This window comes from Cervus canadensis, chromosome 16 (genome assembly GCF_019320065.1).
Source record: "Cervus canadensis isolate Bull #8, Minnesota chromosome 16, ASM1932006v1, whole genome shotgun sequence".
NCBI classification, from domain to species: Eukaryota; Metazoa; Chordata; class Mammalia; order Artiodactyla; family Cervidae; genus Cervus; species Cervus canadensis.
In genome coordinates, this window is record NC_057401.1 from 9,544,325 (window position 1) to 9,560,839 (window position 16,515).

General features: G+C 41.4%; 2 protein-coding genes across 5 annotated transcripts in view; one reads left to right on the top strand and one right to left on the bottom strand.

Moving 5' to 3' along the window:
- The window catches only part of BDP1 (B double prime 1, subunit of RNA polymerase III transcription initiation factor IIIB), a 78,714-nt gene extending 77,456 nt beyond the window's left edge, over window positions 1-1,258 (bottom strand). Inside the window, exon 1 of one of the 4 annotated variants that reach the window (XM_043489245.1) lies at window positions 779-1,258. In XM_043489245.1, the coding sequence (XP_043345180.1) occupies window positions 779-990 (212 nt within the window). In that variant the 5' untranslated portion in view covers window positions 991-1,258. The remainder of the gene's footprint in view (window positions 1-778) is intronic. The other 3 variants (XM_043489244.1, XM_043489243.1, XM_043489246.1) reach the window with 3 other exon arrangements.
- Window positions 1,259-5,483: 4,225 nt separating this feature from the next.
- On the top strand, window positions 5,484-9,321 carry SERF1A (small EDRK-rich factor 1A). The gene is made up of 3 exons (XM_043489117.1): window positions 5,484-5,663; window positions 6,668-6,776; window positions 9,055-9,321. Exons 1-3 carry the CDS (start codon window positions 5,657-5,659, stop codon window positions 9,125-9,127), a joined length of 189 nt encoding a protein of 62 aa, XP_043345052.1. The 5' UTR covers window positions 5,484-5,656; the 3' UTR covers window positions 9,128-9,321.
- Window positions 9,322-16,515: the final 7,194 nt, after the last annotated feature.

Here is a 16,515-nt window from a genome sequence, read left to right on the forward strand (position 1 = left end):
TTTACAGTATAGAAACAGAGGTCATTATTAGCTTAACATATCTTAACTTCAATTACTTTGTTGCCTCACTTTTAAACACCTAAAGATAGGCAACTCTTCCGCATGTCCTGTGCAAGATAGTTTTTATCAATTATCTCTAATCTCAATAACTCTTGAAGTGAGAGTTATCCCCATTTTGCAAATGAGTAAATTCTGCCTGAGCAAAGTCTATAAACTGTAAAATTAAGTAGAAGAATCCTGAATCCAAATGTGATACATGATACATGCTTTTCTGTTCAGAAAACAGGTTCACCAAAGTTAAAGGGACACACCCACAAATCAAAACAAGTAACCAGACCTCCTTTCCACTGACATAAATCAGCAGAATCAAAATAACACTGCTCTTCTTTTAAAAATAAATGTTTTCAAGATTAAAAAAAAAAAAAAAACTTACCCCTACAATGTACTTCAAAAGGATGAAAGCAGTGGTAACCTAAATGCTCTAATGCTCACTCACACGTGTGAGTTTTCCCGAAGACTGTTAGACCGGGATTCCTCCCACCACCACTTGAAGACATGGTCCTCTCCCCGAGAATCTATACCCTGTAACAAAACCCACACCTGCCACACCGTGGTCAGAGGGAACAATTGCAGTTGGCAGGGTGTTCGTGGGCCTCAACTGTCAGGCTTAGAGCAAGCGAGGGAGTACTTTTACGGTAAACTTTCTTTGCTCAGCTTCCAGGTGACGCGCCCAGAGAGGCGGGGGCAAATGAAAATGCTCCCCTCTGCGAGCACTTACCAGCTCTTGGGAGTCTTTTCTTGGGGCTCCGCTTCCCCGAAATCCACCGGAGGCACATCTGTGGATTCCGCTGGCTTCGGAGCAGAGGCTGCGGCAGGCTCCGGCGGCCTTGGAACCTCTTGTTCACGCTGGGAACTGGGGGCGGTGGAGGCCCTGGCGCCTGCTCCGGGCCTGACATTCGGCTTCACGCTAAGGCGTGCCCTGCGGAACATGGCGGAGCCAGGGGGCCCGGGGAGGCGGCCCCAGGGCCGCTCGCAGCCCCGAGCCCCGGCCGCTGCCCGCAGAGGGCTTTAGGAACTACGCCCTTCCCACAAAGCCACACCACCAGCCCAGCGGCCAGCTACCGCAATTTCGCGCCCCCGCCACCGCTCGGGATCTCCCGCCGCCGCCTCTTCTTCATGACCCTGCTACGCTAATAGCCAAGTTTTCTCCTATACCTTGCTCCCCCGCCCTCGGAGAGCGCCGGAACTGATCACGTCATCATCCAGCGCCGGAGAATGACGTACAGCGACGGGAGCCATGGTAACTGTCAACTAGGGAGCCTTGGGTTACCTGGGAACCGGAAATACTGAAAGAGAGACTTGTGGCAGTGTGCTCTTCCCTCTCCTGGGGTCCTTAGGAGTTGTTCAAAAGAGGAGAAGGAAGTAGTAAATCCCTCAGCCCACACCTTGATGGAAATTATTAAAATTGCTGGCCTTGGGACTTCCCTGATGATCCAGTGATCCCATTGCAGAGGGCACTGGGTTCCATCCTTGGTTGGGCAAATAAGATCCCACCCGCCAGGTAGTGTGACCAAAAAATTCTTTTTAAACTACTGGCCATTTAGAGGGTCCTGTAGAACACTGTCTGTTCGTCAGCACATCTTAAGGCTTAAAAATTCTAAATTGAAGGGACTGCTCTGGTGGTCCAGTGGTTAAGAATTGTTGATCCAATGCAAGGTATATGGGTCTCATCCCTGGTGCAGGAACTAAGATTCCACAGGCCAAGGGGCAACTAAGCCCCTGCACCTCATCTATTGAGCCCACACTCTAGAGCCCACAAGCTGAAGTCCTGAAGCCTTTGGGTCCTAGATCCTGTGCTCAGCAACAAGGAAAACCACCACAATAACGTGAACAGCGACTAGAGTAGCCCTGCCTTACCACAACTAGAGAAAAAGCCCACCAGCTGCAACAAAGACCAGCACAGCTATAAACAAATGAGGGAAAAAATAAAGTTCTCAAAAAAATTCTAAATTGAGTAGAATGTAGATTAGAAATTCAAGTGTGAAGAAAGTGGTAATAGTTAATTTCCAGGAAGGGAACCATGTTTCTGGGAAGTAAGTCATGGGAAGAACAACATTCACTGTATATCTTGTTTACTGTTTAACGTGAATATAATCTCTGTTCAAAAATTATTATAGTTAATGGGAATTCCCTGAAGGTCCAGTGGTTAGCACTCTGCACTTTCACTGCCAAGAGCACTGGTTTCATCTCTGGTCAGGGAACTAAGACCCCACAAACCTTGTGACACAGTCAAAAATTAAAAGAAATTTAAAAGTTACTATATTTAAACTTTGTAAATTAATGTGAACATTCTTAATCTGCTTCAAGAGGGAGCAATAGAGCAATAAGCAAGGCATACTGGGTGGCAGAGAAAAATTCAAGAGAACAAGATAATTTAAGAATTATTAAATACCATGAAAGAAATTTAAAGGAAATTATGACAGAGGTTAATGGGAGGCTGGCTTACTCTATGTAGGGTGGTTAGGGAAGTGCTCTATGATGAGAGAGAAAATGTCCAGAGAACAGGCTGAGACTGTAGACTGTGGGCCTGTGTTTGAACTGGTTATACAAGTGCCCTGACTCATAGGTGGAAAACAAAGACCTGACTTCCTTCTTAGAAGGAGAAGAAAATTCTACAAGAACATCTTACTACATTAACAACAAAATGTCAAAGGAATAAAATCCTGAACTGATTAAAGAGATTGCTAGTTCATCCAGAAACAGAGAGAAAAGAGACAAGTGTTTTTAAGAGTAGGAAAACAAGGCTGAAAAGTCAGAAGAGATTCCTTTAAGACTGGGAAGGAAATGAAGGTCTGATGTGGGCTCCCTCCAGTACTCTGGAGAGGGAACAAGACCTCAAACACACATAAGAAATCTCAAGGACTTGATAAAAATAACCCTGCTGAAGATATCTCACGAATCTCGGAGCTACTGCCAGAACCATACAGCCTTGGACAGCATATTCTGGTATACATTGAAGACACCAGACCTTTCCCCAAGTGTCCTGTTGCACCTAAGAGTCTGTGGTATTCACACAATTCTGCAGGTAAAGAAGTAAATAATGACTAGGATTTAATTTCTCATTTGTAAAGGGATGGGAATAGAGTCAGATTCAATTTTACTATTTAAGATAAAATCATAAGATATTTTTACATATCAAAGTTGGTATAGTCTTAACAGTATTATAATTTTAAAAGTCCTCAGTTTTCTCTGGCAGACACACATATTACTTGTATACATAGTATATATCATGTGTATCCCTGAAACTCAAAAACTATATTTGTAGCTGCAAAGAAAACAATCGATTAGACTCTTAAGACCACACACAGAGACAATTCTACCACTTTAGTCCCAAACTCCCCTCCCTTCCTCTTTAGATGATCTCTTTATCTCTATAAAGAAAATCAATCTTTTCCCCTGCTCGAGTTACTGCAGAAGAGGACTCGAAGGGGAAACAGACACCTGCCCTGTAAGGAGACTGAGGAGGATGAGTGGGATCCAGGGATAGGGGTAAGCAGGACAGGCTCTGGAAGGTTGAAAGAATGATGACAATATAACTAACATGTGAGTACATTCCTGTGCTGGGCAATGAGCACTTCACATATTCGATGAGTGAAGGAGGTACAATTACCTCCCCAATTTTTAGGTAAGGAAGTGTTAATGCAATGAAATGACATTCCCAAGTTCACACACCTACTCATTGGGAAAGCTGGGCTTTCAATATCCAGATATTCCACGTCCAGAACCCTCAGGTAGTTTTTATGAGGTGAAATAAAAATTGTTGAAGCTTGGTCGTATATACTTAGAGGTCCATCATGGTATTTTCTATACCTTTGTATATATGAAACCTTTCAAATTAAAGACTTTAAAAAAAATAGGGTGATTTTAGGGTGTCCAGACAAACTCTACACATTTCTATGTGTAGACAGTTTGTCATAGAGAAATAGACAAAGAAAATAAGCACCAAGCATCTACACATCTGTTTCTAGCAATGGTAGATGCTCCACGGCTTTTATGTAAGTTTAAGGTTCAGTTCAGTTCAGTCACTTAGTCATGTCTGACTCTTTGCGACCCCATGAATCGCAGCCCGCCAGGCCTCCGTGTCCATCACCAACTCCCGGAGTATACCCAAACTCATGTCCATTGAGTTGGTTATGCCATCCAACCATCTTATCCTCTGTAGTCCCCTTCTCCTCCCACCTTCAACTTTCCCAGCATCAGGGTCTTTTCAAATGAGTCAGTTCTTCGAATCAGGTAGCCAAAGTATTGGAGTGTCAGCTTCAACATCAGTCCTTCCAATGAACACCCAGGACTGATCTCCTTTAGGATGGACTGGTTGGATCTCCTGGCAGTCCAAGTGATGTTCAAAAGTGTTCTCTAACACCACAGTTCAAAAGCATCAATTCTTCAGCGCTCAGCTTTCTTTACAGTCCAACTCTCACATCCATACATGACTACTGCAAAAACCACAGCCTTGACTAGACGGACCTTTGTTGGTAAAGTAATGTCTCTGCTTTTTAATGTGCTGTCTAGGTTGGTCATAACTTTTATTCTCGGCTATTTTGAATTGATGATAAGACTGCATTCCCTAACATTCTCTCCCCATCACACAACCCAAGCACAGATCCACAGAACTCTAAAGTACTATCCACCATGACAAGCAGACTGGGATCAAATGGGAAATGAAGAGACTTGAGAGTCCTTTTTAAATTTGAACCTCACTTCTACCAGTCCCTGCTTATTAGGTCTGCGCTTCTGGTCTCAGAGTCTCAGGCTCCTCTTTCCTAAAATGAAAATTAAGCCTACCTTGGGCTTCCCTGGTGGCTCAGATGGTAAAGAATTCGCCTGCAATGTGGGAGACCTGGATTCGATCCCTGGGTTGGGAAGATCCCCTGGAGGAGGGCATGGCAACCCGCTCCAGTGTTCTTGCCTGGAGAATCCCATGGCAGTCCCTGAGGTCGCAGAGTCGGCCACGACTGAACAACTAAGCACCGCACAGCACAAGCCTACCTTGCAGGCTTGGTGCGTGAATAAAGAAGGAAAAACGTAAAGGGCCAACATTGCCTTTCACAATTAACCTTCAACCTGTTCGGTCCCCCTTCTCTCCGTTCGGCCTCTACAGTGGGATGCGGGAGACAACAACAACAAAAGCGAATGTTCTTTGTCGAAAAAGTTATAGATACTGTTGTGTTTACGTTTTCACCAAAAATACGGGGGCTAGTGAAGCCCCAGTGCCCCGGATACAGGGGTGGGAAATCCGCACACGCTTCTACCTCTCTCAGACTCAAGGAGCCGCTTTCAGGACGCTACCAAACTTGCACGGCCGAAGGGACCCCTGAGACCGACCTCCGGTGCCACTCCCGCAGCTGCGGCTTGGGAGCCCCCCAGAGCACGGCCCCGCCCTCCTGGCCGCGCACGCGCAGGCGCTCGCCGGCCACGCCGGCGGCTGCTGTCGGCTCTCGGTGGGCGGGGCCGCCGGCAGAGCACAGGCGTATCCCGGCGGGGGGCCGGCGGGGGCTTGGTCTTCCAGATCTACGCGTGGGCACGGCGGCTGAGCGTGCGAGGCGGCCGTTGCTTTTCCGAGTCATTCTCTTCCAGGCTCGGTCCGGTTGTCATCATGGCCCGTGAGTGTGCGGACCGGTAGGGAAAGCGGCGGGGAGTGTCCTGCGAGGAAGTCGAGCTCCGCGGCGTGGCGGGCGAGGAGGCAGGGGCGGGCTGGTGAAACCCCTTTGGTCTAGCAGCTACGCGGACCAGGCTTTTAGTCCGCGGAGGGAGTGGGGCGATTGAGTCTGGTCCGGCCTGAAAGGTCTGGCAGGTAGGTGTCTGCCTCACAGGTGCGAGTTGACACGTAAGGAACCCCTCCCCGGAGGTGAGGTGTGTGGAGGAGATACCTGGGAGCGAGGTCCTAGGTCTGGAGGTGGTTTATGCTGGTACTTAATACTTAAAGTCCTGAGGCCTAATGAGCACAGGGTCTCCTCCCTAGTTCTTTGTTTGGCCCTGGAAGGTACTGTCTTGGAAACATCTGTATTTGCTCGCTTAACAGTTGAATTACAGTGGGCCAACTTACGCAAGGGTTTCTCTGGTAGCTCAGCGGTAAAGAACCCGCCTGCCAATACAGGAGATGCAGGCTCGATCCCTGGGTCTGGAAGATCCCCTGGAGAAAGAAACGGCAACCCACTCCAGTATTCTTGCGTGGGAAATCCCATGAACAGAGGAGCCTGGCGGGCTACAGTCCATGGGGGTCGCAAAAGAAATCGGGCACGACTGAGCGACTAAAAACAACAAAATGTGTGCGAGATATGATCTGTGGTGTGGATCTTTCTCTCTTCATCTCAAAAAGCCAGACCTTATTTTAGGATACTGGCCCATATAGACAGACCATTGGAATGCCTCTTTTAAGAGGTCTGGTATTTATAGTAAGTGAGCACGTTAACGGGTACCATAATATTAAGAACTTAAGTGTTTTCCTTTAAGCTTCCTCCTTGTCAGATCCCTAGACACCTTTCCATGCAGTAGGCTGCTGGCTCATCTCTTCAAAAGCAAACTTCAGATCCTTTTAAATAAGAGCCTTAGAATGGAATTATTAATTTTGGAGATGGAAAAATAACATGACTGTTTCTCTTTGTAGGTGGAAATCAGCGAGAACTTGCCCGCCAGAAAAACATGAAGAAATCCCAGGAAATTAGTAAGGGAAAAAGAAAAGAGGATAGCCTGACTACCTCTCAGAGGAAGCAGCGGTAAGTGATACTGAAGGAATTCTCAAGTCACAAAAGTTTTCATTTTTGAAGAATGGAAAGCAGTTTTTAAGTTCTTAGTAGAATGAGGCCTAACCTGCAGGAACAGGTAACAGCTGCCCATCGGTTATGTGCCAGTCATACTAAAACTATGTGGGGTAGTCATTATCCCAACTCAAGGATGAAGAATTTGAAGCTCTCAAGCTATAATTTGTCTTGCAGAGAATTCCATTCAACTCCACAACAACCGTAAGAATTTCATTTAGCTTCTGTGTGCAAAGAATTGTTAGGTGCTAAGGATAAACATTTTCAAAGCAGACATCCTACCTATACTTGTCTGTATGACAGGTCACCAATTATATTGATAACTCTTTTGAGAGAGCCACAAAGTATATGTAGTTATATCTTCAGAAGCCACTGACTTGGAGAGAATGCAGATGTACAGCCTTGATATATGACTATAAATGACCAATAATATAAAGTTGCTACAGAAATACTTTAACACTACAGCTTAAGGGTTTTTTTTAGGAAAATCATTCATTTTTCTAAAAAAAAAAGCGAAATTTTATTCTAAAATCAAATTTTGTTGTTCATGTGAAACTTGGAGATCAGGTGAATAATTGATGGCACAGGCTTCATTATGGCTTCTCTGCGGTCCTCAAGCCTGGCTACACATTAGAACCACCTGGGAAACCTCGACGTCTGCTCAAACCTATGTTTGAGCACCCAGTCCTGATTTAATTGGTCTGGGGTTGGATATTAAAAGGTGCTTTAGGAAGACTTCCGTGGTGGTCCAGTGGCTAAGACTCTGTGCTGGTCCTGGAATTAAGATCCCGTATGCCACCATTCTGCATAGCCCCCCCATAAGGTGCTCTAGGTAAGACATTTTATTATACTTAAGTTAAACCTGATTTTAAAAGTTCCCTAGGTGATTCTGATATACAGCCAGAGTTTAATGAGGTTGAATCCCTTAATTACCACTTCACACTGTCTTTCTATGACATTTCTTGTTAAAGTGATAAGCTTTGCTTTAAATTTGCTTAGATAGGAGTGGAGCTGAACCAATCAGTGGAGTGGTACAGGTCAGTAACCCTGAAATAATATTTTTGTTGGGAAACCGAGTACAGCTTGGCTTAGTGATAGCCACTGCTTAATGACTACCCACTATTTACAAAGCTCTCTGCTCGGTGCTCTATATTAACCTCTATTCATTCCAGTCCTGAAAAGTAGTGCTAGCCTCAGTGCATGCCATGAGAGATTGAGGCTCTGAACATCAATAACACTACTGGTGTCATACAGCGGACACGGCAGAGTTTGGTCACAAACAGAAAATAACTTTTCATTCAGGACACCTCATTTTTTTTGGTAACTGTCTTGTTTTTCCTTCCTTCTCATTCTTTATTTTTGCTATTGGCTTTACAGAAATGTCTTAATGACATAGACAGAGCTACTCATCCTGAACTAAAACCTAATATTAAATATGCAGTGACAATATAGTAAAGAGCCTAGACTTTGAAACTGGACAAACCTTGGTTTTTATGTGATTTGAGGCAGATGAGTTAGCTCTAAGCCTTTAACTTTTAAACCTGAAACATAAAGACAATAACTCAAAGTTGTTGTGGGATTTAATTCAGAGCCAGCAAAGTGCCTGGCACATTGGAGCTGTTGAATATATAGTGATTTAATATGTTTTTAATATGGGCTCATGGACCATCCAGCCCAAGTAGTTTGGTCTTAGTTCACAGTACTTGCAGGTTCAACCAGAGACACAAAGGGTTAAGAATATGCCCTGAATATCCTGCTGGAGTATAATCCATTTTTCATCACTAGCTATTTGGCTTTTGGCTTGTAAGAAACTGAATTGCTTAATATAATGACATCTATGTCCTAATCCTAGGCATCACTTAAGATATCTAGAACACTTCAGAAATGCCCCTTTCATGAAAAAATTTAGAGTGAATTAACTGTGTTGACAATCAAGAATAATCGCCATTATTTCTGCATATAACTGCCTCATGTCAAATGATGTGTATATGTGTGGTATATACGAAACATTAGGGGACACACACATGCCTGAGTACAAATTGTATTCAAACTAAGACCTGACTTAAGAATTTCCGTTCTTTGCCTTCCCATTCCATCTCCAGCCATGAAAATGGAAAGACGTGAAATTGTATATTTTCTTTTTAATTGTCTTCTAAGATACTGAATGGATTATTATAGAATACAAGGGAGAACATAGTTTTTCTATAACGACTTATAGCCTTTTTCCCCATTATAGGGACTCTGAGATCATGCAACAAAAGCAGAAGGCAGCCAATGAGAAGAAGTCTATGCAAACAAGAGAAAAATAATGACTATCTGGAAAACCTGGGTGCTACTGCTAACTAGGTGTATCATAAGCTCTATGATCAAGATTTTGTAGAGTGAACAGTCAGTACATATGTTATATCCTTATAAAACTATTTTAAACTTTTCCTTCCAACCTGACTTAGTGTGATGTTTCAGAACCATTCTTCAAAGAATAAAACACTAACCATGCATATGACATATTGGTGAACATTATTTTTTTTATCAGCAGTAAGCATTTATATAATTTATTAGAAAGGTAATATGGTCAGGTAATAGAATCTTGTATACAAGTCTAGAATCTTTGCCATAAACTTTGTTAAAGTAGATCTTTAAAGTCTACTTTATAATAATAGTATAATAGTTTCTATATAGCATATAGTAATATATATAACATAGTATAACAGAATTTAAGATACATTTATCTAATTTTGCTTTGTAATCAACTAGTTTGCTTGAAGAATTTACAAAATAGTGCAAACAACTTGGAACAACAACGAAAAGAGGGTAAACTAAATGAAGCCTCAGTAAGAACTCTACTTAGAGCTTTAAAATTTTCTGGAATAAGTGCCTTTTTCAAAGGCTTTTTTTTTTTTAGAGCAAAATTAGGGTCACAGCAAAATTTATTAGCTTTTTGGTATACTCCCTGGCCTTACTCACGCATAGCCTCCCCGTTACGAGCATCCCCGGCCAGAGTGGTACCTTTCTTATAACTAATGAATCTACATTGACACATCATTATTACCCAAAGTACAGAGTTTACATTAGGATTCACTCTTAGTGTTCTAAGAGTACCTCTTTTTTTATGGATAAGTTAATATTGTTTGCAGTCTAATTGTTTCCACGTGTAAGTGAAACTCTATGGTATTTGTCTTTGACTTACTTTAAGTGTAATTCCTACCAAGTCCATGAACATTGTTGCAAATGGCAAAATTTCATTTTTTTTTAAATCGCTGAGTAGTATTTAATTGTGTGTATGTGTGAATCTGTACACACATCTTCTTTATCCATTCATCTGTTGATGGGACACCAGATTGCTTCCATATCTTAGCTATTGTAAATAATGCTGCTGTGCACATTGGGGTGCATGCATGTTTTCATTTTCTCCAGATACTGTAAAGAGTGTTATTGCTGGATCATATGGTAGTTCTAGTTTTAGTTTTTTAAGGATCATCCATGGTGTTTTCCACAGTGGCTATACCAATTTACATACCCACCAACAGTGTACAAGTGTTCCCTTTTCTCCACGTCCTATGTTTTATGTTTTTGATATATTTTACATGTTTTTATTTTATGCATTACTTAGCTTCTAATTGTAGTTTTAGTTGCTTTTGTCTTTTAACCTTCATACTAGCTTTTTACTGGCTGATCCACTGCCTTTATTATATATATATGCCAAATTTAATCTGTTCTGAGACTCTTCAAAAATTTGTAATTTGATTTTAAATTTGGAAATACATTAACTTAGAGAAACTGACGTTTGAAACCTCACTCTATTCTGAAGTAAACATGCATATTTATTGCAAGAAGAATGAAAATATCGAAGTGATGAATAACTTTAAAGTATTACTCAAATACTTGATTTTTCACATCATACAATTCAGGTTTTTACTAATCATCAATTACGTCTACCACTACATGAATGGACAAATCTTTAAGAGTTCACCTAACATCTTAATGATGGTTCTAGTGATCTTGAACCAGATCTGGTTCTAGGTCACTTACCAATGGTACCAACTATAAACAGGGTGGAATCCTAAGTGTCTCTAATATGAATAAGGCAAACGTGTTTTAGCCTGAGTTATCTTCATATTAACACAGATTTTCAGTTAAAATAAAGCTGTGTTCTATTGTGGGGGTTATCTTTCATCTTCAAAACTTTATATGATTGTGGTACTTCCCTAGTGGTCCAGTGGTTAAAGGTCTGCACTTCCAATGCCAGGGGCATGGATTTGATCCCTGACCAGGAAACTTAAGATCCCACATACCACATGGTAAAAAAAAAAAAAAAAACTTTATATGATGGTGCACACAAGGTCAAAAGGATTCCAACAACTTAAGTTACATTCCAATAAAAGATATGATGAAGACTGATTGTACCACAAAGATTCTTTATGAGTCTGATTTCTGTAATTCTATCTCCAGAATTTCTTTAGAGTGATAAGCCTTGAGTCCAAAGAGCTTGTTATGCTTGAAGCCACATCCTTCCTTTTTCTTTTTTTTTTTGTGGCCAAACTGTGTGGCATGCAGCAGGATCCTGGTTCCCTGACCAGGAATCAAACCCACTCCCTCTGCAGTGGAAGGGTAGAGTCCCAACCACTGGACCACCAGGGAAGTCCCCCTTTATTTCCTTTTTAAAAAAATGAATAATTTTCATGTCTAAAATATCCTGTGTAGAGGAATGACTTTAGACTTTTCAAAAGTCTATTCTTGAGACTTCCTTGCTGGTACAGTGGTTAAGACTCTGAGCTTCCAAAGTGGGCAGGGGTCTGGGTGTGGGGATTGTTTGACCCCTGGTCAGGGAACTAGTAAACAGTAAAAAGTCTGCCTGAAATACAGGAGACCCCGGTTCGATTACTGGGTCAGGAAGATTCTCTGGAGAAGGGAATGGCAACCCACTCCAGTATTCTTGCCTGGAGAATTCCATGGACAGAGAAGCCTGGTAGGCTACAGGTCACGGGGTCACAAAGGGCTGGACACGACTGAGCGACTAACACGTCACTTCAGGGAACTAAGATCCCACAGGCCTCAAAGCATGGCAATAAGTAAATAATTAAAAGTTAATTCTCAAAAACCTAGAGGAAATTTCCATCTTCAAAAGAACACAGATATTGATAAGGAAGATTTCTAGGTTGTAGTTAATCATTAAAATTTAAACCAAAACAATGTTTTTTGATTAATTTTTATGGCACTTCCTTGAATGAATTCATTGTTCAAAGTACTTGATCTTTTTAATCTTTTTTAAATTTTGAGATAATTATAAATTCATATAAAATTGTAAAGAATAAGAGAAATCCTGTGTATTTTTTTTTTTGACCATGCCTTGTGGCCTGTGGAATGATTTATATATATACGTATATATGTATACATACATAGTTATATATATATAACTATGTAACTATGTATATAATTAATTATTTTTGTTTCTGCGGGGTTTTGTGGCTGTCGGCTGTTCTCTGGTTGCGGTGAGCAGGGGTTACACTCCAGTTGTGTGCAGGCTTCTCATTGCAAGGGCTTCTCTTGTTGCAGAGCATAGGCTCTAGGGCTTCAGGTAGCTGTGGCGCACAGGCTTAGTTGCTCTGCAGCATGTGGAATCTTCCTGGGCCAGGCCTCAAACAAGTACTAGAGATACCAAGGGAACGTTTCATGCAAAGATGGGCACAATAAAGGACAGAAACGGTATGGACGTAACAGAAGCAGAAGATAATAAGAAGAGGTGGCAAGAATACACAGAACTATACAAAAAAGATCTTCATGACACAGATAACCATGATGGTGTGATCACTCACCTAGAGCCAGACATCCTGGAATGTGAAGTCAAGTGGGCCTTAGGAGGCATCACTACAAACAAAGCTAGTGAAGGTGATGGAATTCCAGTTGAGCTATTTCAAATCCTAAAAGATGATGCTGTGAAAGTGCTGCACTCAATATGCCAGCAAATTTGGAAAACTCAGCAGTGGCCACAGGACTGGAGAAGGTCAGTTTTCATTCCAGTCCCAAAGAGAGGCAATGCCAAAGAATCGTCAAACTACCCGCACCATTGTACTCATCTCACATGCTAGTAAAATAATGCTCAAAATTCTCCCAAGTCAGGCTTCAACAGTATGTGAACTGTGAACTTCCAGATGTTCAAGCTGGAAAAGGCAGAGGAACCAGAGATCAAATTGTCAACATCCGTTGGATCATCGAAAAAGCAAGAGAGTTCCAGAAAAACATCTACTTCTGTTTTATTGACTACACCAAAGCCTTTGACTGTGTGGATCACAACAAACTGGAAAATTCTTCAAGAGATGGGAATACCAGACCACCTTACCTCCCTCCTGAGACAGCTGTATGCACGTCAAGAAGCAACACTTAAAAATGGACATGGAATAACAGACTGGTTCCAAATAGAGAAAGGAGTACATCAAGCTTGTATACTGTCACCCTGCTTATTTAACTTATATGCAGAGTATACCATGTGAAATGCCAGGCTGGATGAAGCACAAGCTGGAATCAAGATTGCTGGGAGAAATATCAAAAACCTCAGACATGCAGATGACACCACTCTTATGGCAGAAAGCGAAGAACTAAAGAGCCTCTTGATCAAAGTGAAAGAGGAGAGTGAAAAAATTGGCTTAAAACTCAACATTCAGAAAACTAAGATCATGGCATCCAGTCCCATCACTTCATGGCAAATAGATGGGGAAACATTGGAAACAGTGAGAGACTTTATTTTGGGGGGCTCCAAAATCACTGCAGATGGTGAATGCAGCCATAAAATTAAAAGAGATTTGCTCCTTGGAAGAAAAGCTATGACCAGCCTAAACAGCATATTAAAAAGCAGAGACATTACTTTACCAACAAAGGTCCGTCTAGTCAAAGCTATGGTTTTTCCAGTGGTTATGTATGGATGTGAGAGTTGGACTGTGAAGAAAGCTGAGTGCCGAAAAATTGGTGCTTTTGAACTGTGGTGTTGGAGAAGAGTCTTGAGAGTCCCTTGGACAGCAAGGAGATCTAACCAATCCATCCTAAAGATCAGTCCTGGGTGTTCATTGGAAGGACTGATGCTGAAGTTGAAACTCCAGTACTTTGACTACCTGACACAAAGAACTGACTCATTTGAAAAGACCCTGATGCTGGGAAAGATTGAAGGTAGGAGGAGAAGGGGACAACAGAGGATGAGATGGTTGGATGGCATCACCAACTCGATGGACATGAGTTTGAGCAAGTTTCGGGAATTCGTGATGGACAGGGAAGCCCAGAGTGCTACAGTCCATGGGGTTGCAAAGAGTCTGACATGACTAAGTGGCTGAACTAAACTGAGGGATTGAACCTGTGTTCCCTATATTGGCAGGCATATTCTCATCCCCTGGACCACCAGGCAAGTTCTGTTATGTCCATTGTTATAGATTTTATGGAAACTGAGGTTTTGGTTAAGGACTTTCCCCAAAGTCACCCATCTAGTTAGTGGCAGATTAAGAATATGAATCTAAGAAGACTGAATTCTGAGCTTCCAGAGTTTGGACATTTGTTTATGTTTATTGGCTCTTTTGTTTTTTTCTTCTATGACTAGCTTACTTTGCTGTTTTTTGTATTTGACAAAGCTTTTTTTATATATATTAAAGAATATTCAATTTTCTTGTTACAAATATTTTCTAAACTATTGTTTATCCTTTCATTTTACTTACATCACTTTTGTCAAGAGTTGTTATCTACATGATCAAATGCCTAGTTTCTTTTTTTAATTGAAGTATAGTTGATTTATAATGTGTTAGTTTCAGGTGTATAGCAAAGTGATTCAGTTATACATACATATATGTATATTTATTTTAGATTCTTTTCCCTCATAGCTTATTACAAAATACTGAGTTCCATAGTTCCCTGTGCTATACAATAGGTCTGTATTCATTATCTATTTTACATCTAGTAGGGTGTATATGTTAATTCCAAAATCCTAATTTATCTCTCCCACCCCCTATCCCCTTTGATAACCATAAATTTGTTTCCTATGTCTGTGGGTCTATTTCTGTTTTGTATATAAGTTTCTTTGTATCTTTTTCTCTTAGATTCCACATGTAAGCAATATTACATGATATCTTTCTCTGGCTTACTTCACTTAGTACAGTAACTCTAAAGGTCTATCCACATTGCTGTCAATGACATTGCTTCCATGTCTTAGCTATTGTAAATAGCGCTCCAGTGATTATTGGGGTGCATGTATCTTTTTGAATTATGATTTTCTCCAGATATATGCCCAGGAGTGGGATTACAGGGTTATGTGATAGTTCTATTTTTAGTTTTTTAACGAACCTCCATACTCTTCTCCATGGTGGCTGTAGCAATTTACATTCCCACCAGTAGTGTAGGAGGTTCCCTTCTCTCCACACTCTTTTGGAGGAGCTCCCTTCTCTCCACACACCAAAAATGTAGGCTTTTTGGTGATGGCCATTCTGACTGATATGAGGTGATATCTCATTGTAATTTTAATTTAAATGTGTAGTTTCTTTACTAACTGAAGATGCAGACTGACAACCAGCAGACTTGTCCTGACATGTTAAACATTTTTACTGTGAACTTGAATGCCTTTGTTTAGGATGGGAAGTAGGTGGAGTGAGTGGGGGTGCAGAGATAGAGGGATAGTCTTGAGTTAACTGATTACAGTACCCAGCACCCCTTATTACTTACTCCTCTTTATCTCATCTCCTTTACCTGCCTGACCCCCAAAATGTATTTGAGTTTCCAGTCCTTGCATAGTTTCTTATTTCTGTTTTAAAATCTCCCCCATCCCAAAGGTTACTTTATAAAAAGTCATCTAGAATGTATTTTGGTATATGATGTGAGGGTAATGAATCCAAACTTTACATACTGGATGAGTGATTATATCTGTCATTTATGAATTATGCTACTATCTGTCCTTAATATCATTCAAATATTCTTCCAAAACATCCTTTGCAATTTTCAACTTTCTGCTGCTTTAATAGTAAGCATTCTTGTACACAAATCACTGACACATCTCTGATATCCTGATCTATCCTTCAGATAGACTCTGAAGATAAGGTAAAGGTGAGGAACTAATTGGTTTTGGTCTTTTGTTTATTGGCTGTTCTACATGACAATACTGATATATATTACCCTAAGTCCAATATCACTGCAGATGGTGATTGCAACCATGAAATTAAAAGACGCTTACTCCTTGGAAGGAAAGTTATGACCAACCTAGACAGCATATTAAAAAGCAGAGACATTATTTTATCAACAAAGGTCCGTCTAGTCAAGGCTATGGTTTTTCCAATGGTCATGTATGGATGTGAGAGTTGGACTGTAAAGAAAGCTGAGTGCCGAAGATTTGATGCTTTTGAACTGCGGTGTTGGAGAAGACTCTTGAGAGTCCCTTGGACTGCAAGGAGATCCAACCAGTCCATCCTAAAGGAGATCAATCCTGGGTGTTCATTGGAAGGACCGATGTTGAAGCTGAAACTCCAATACTTTGGCCACCTGATGCGAAGAGTTGACTCATTGGAAAAGACCCTGGTGCTAGGAAAGATTGAGGGCAGGAGGAGAAGGGGATGACAGAGGATGAGATGGCTGGATGGCATCACCAACTCAATGGACATGGGTTTGAGTGGACTCCGGGAATTGGTGATGGACAGGGAGGACTGGCGTGCTGTGGTTCATGGGGTCACAAAGAGTC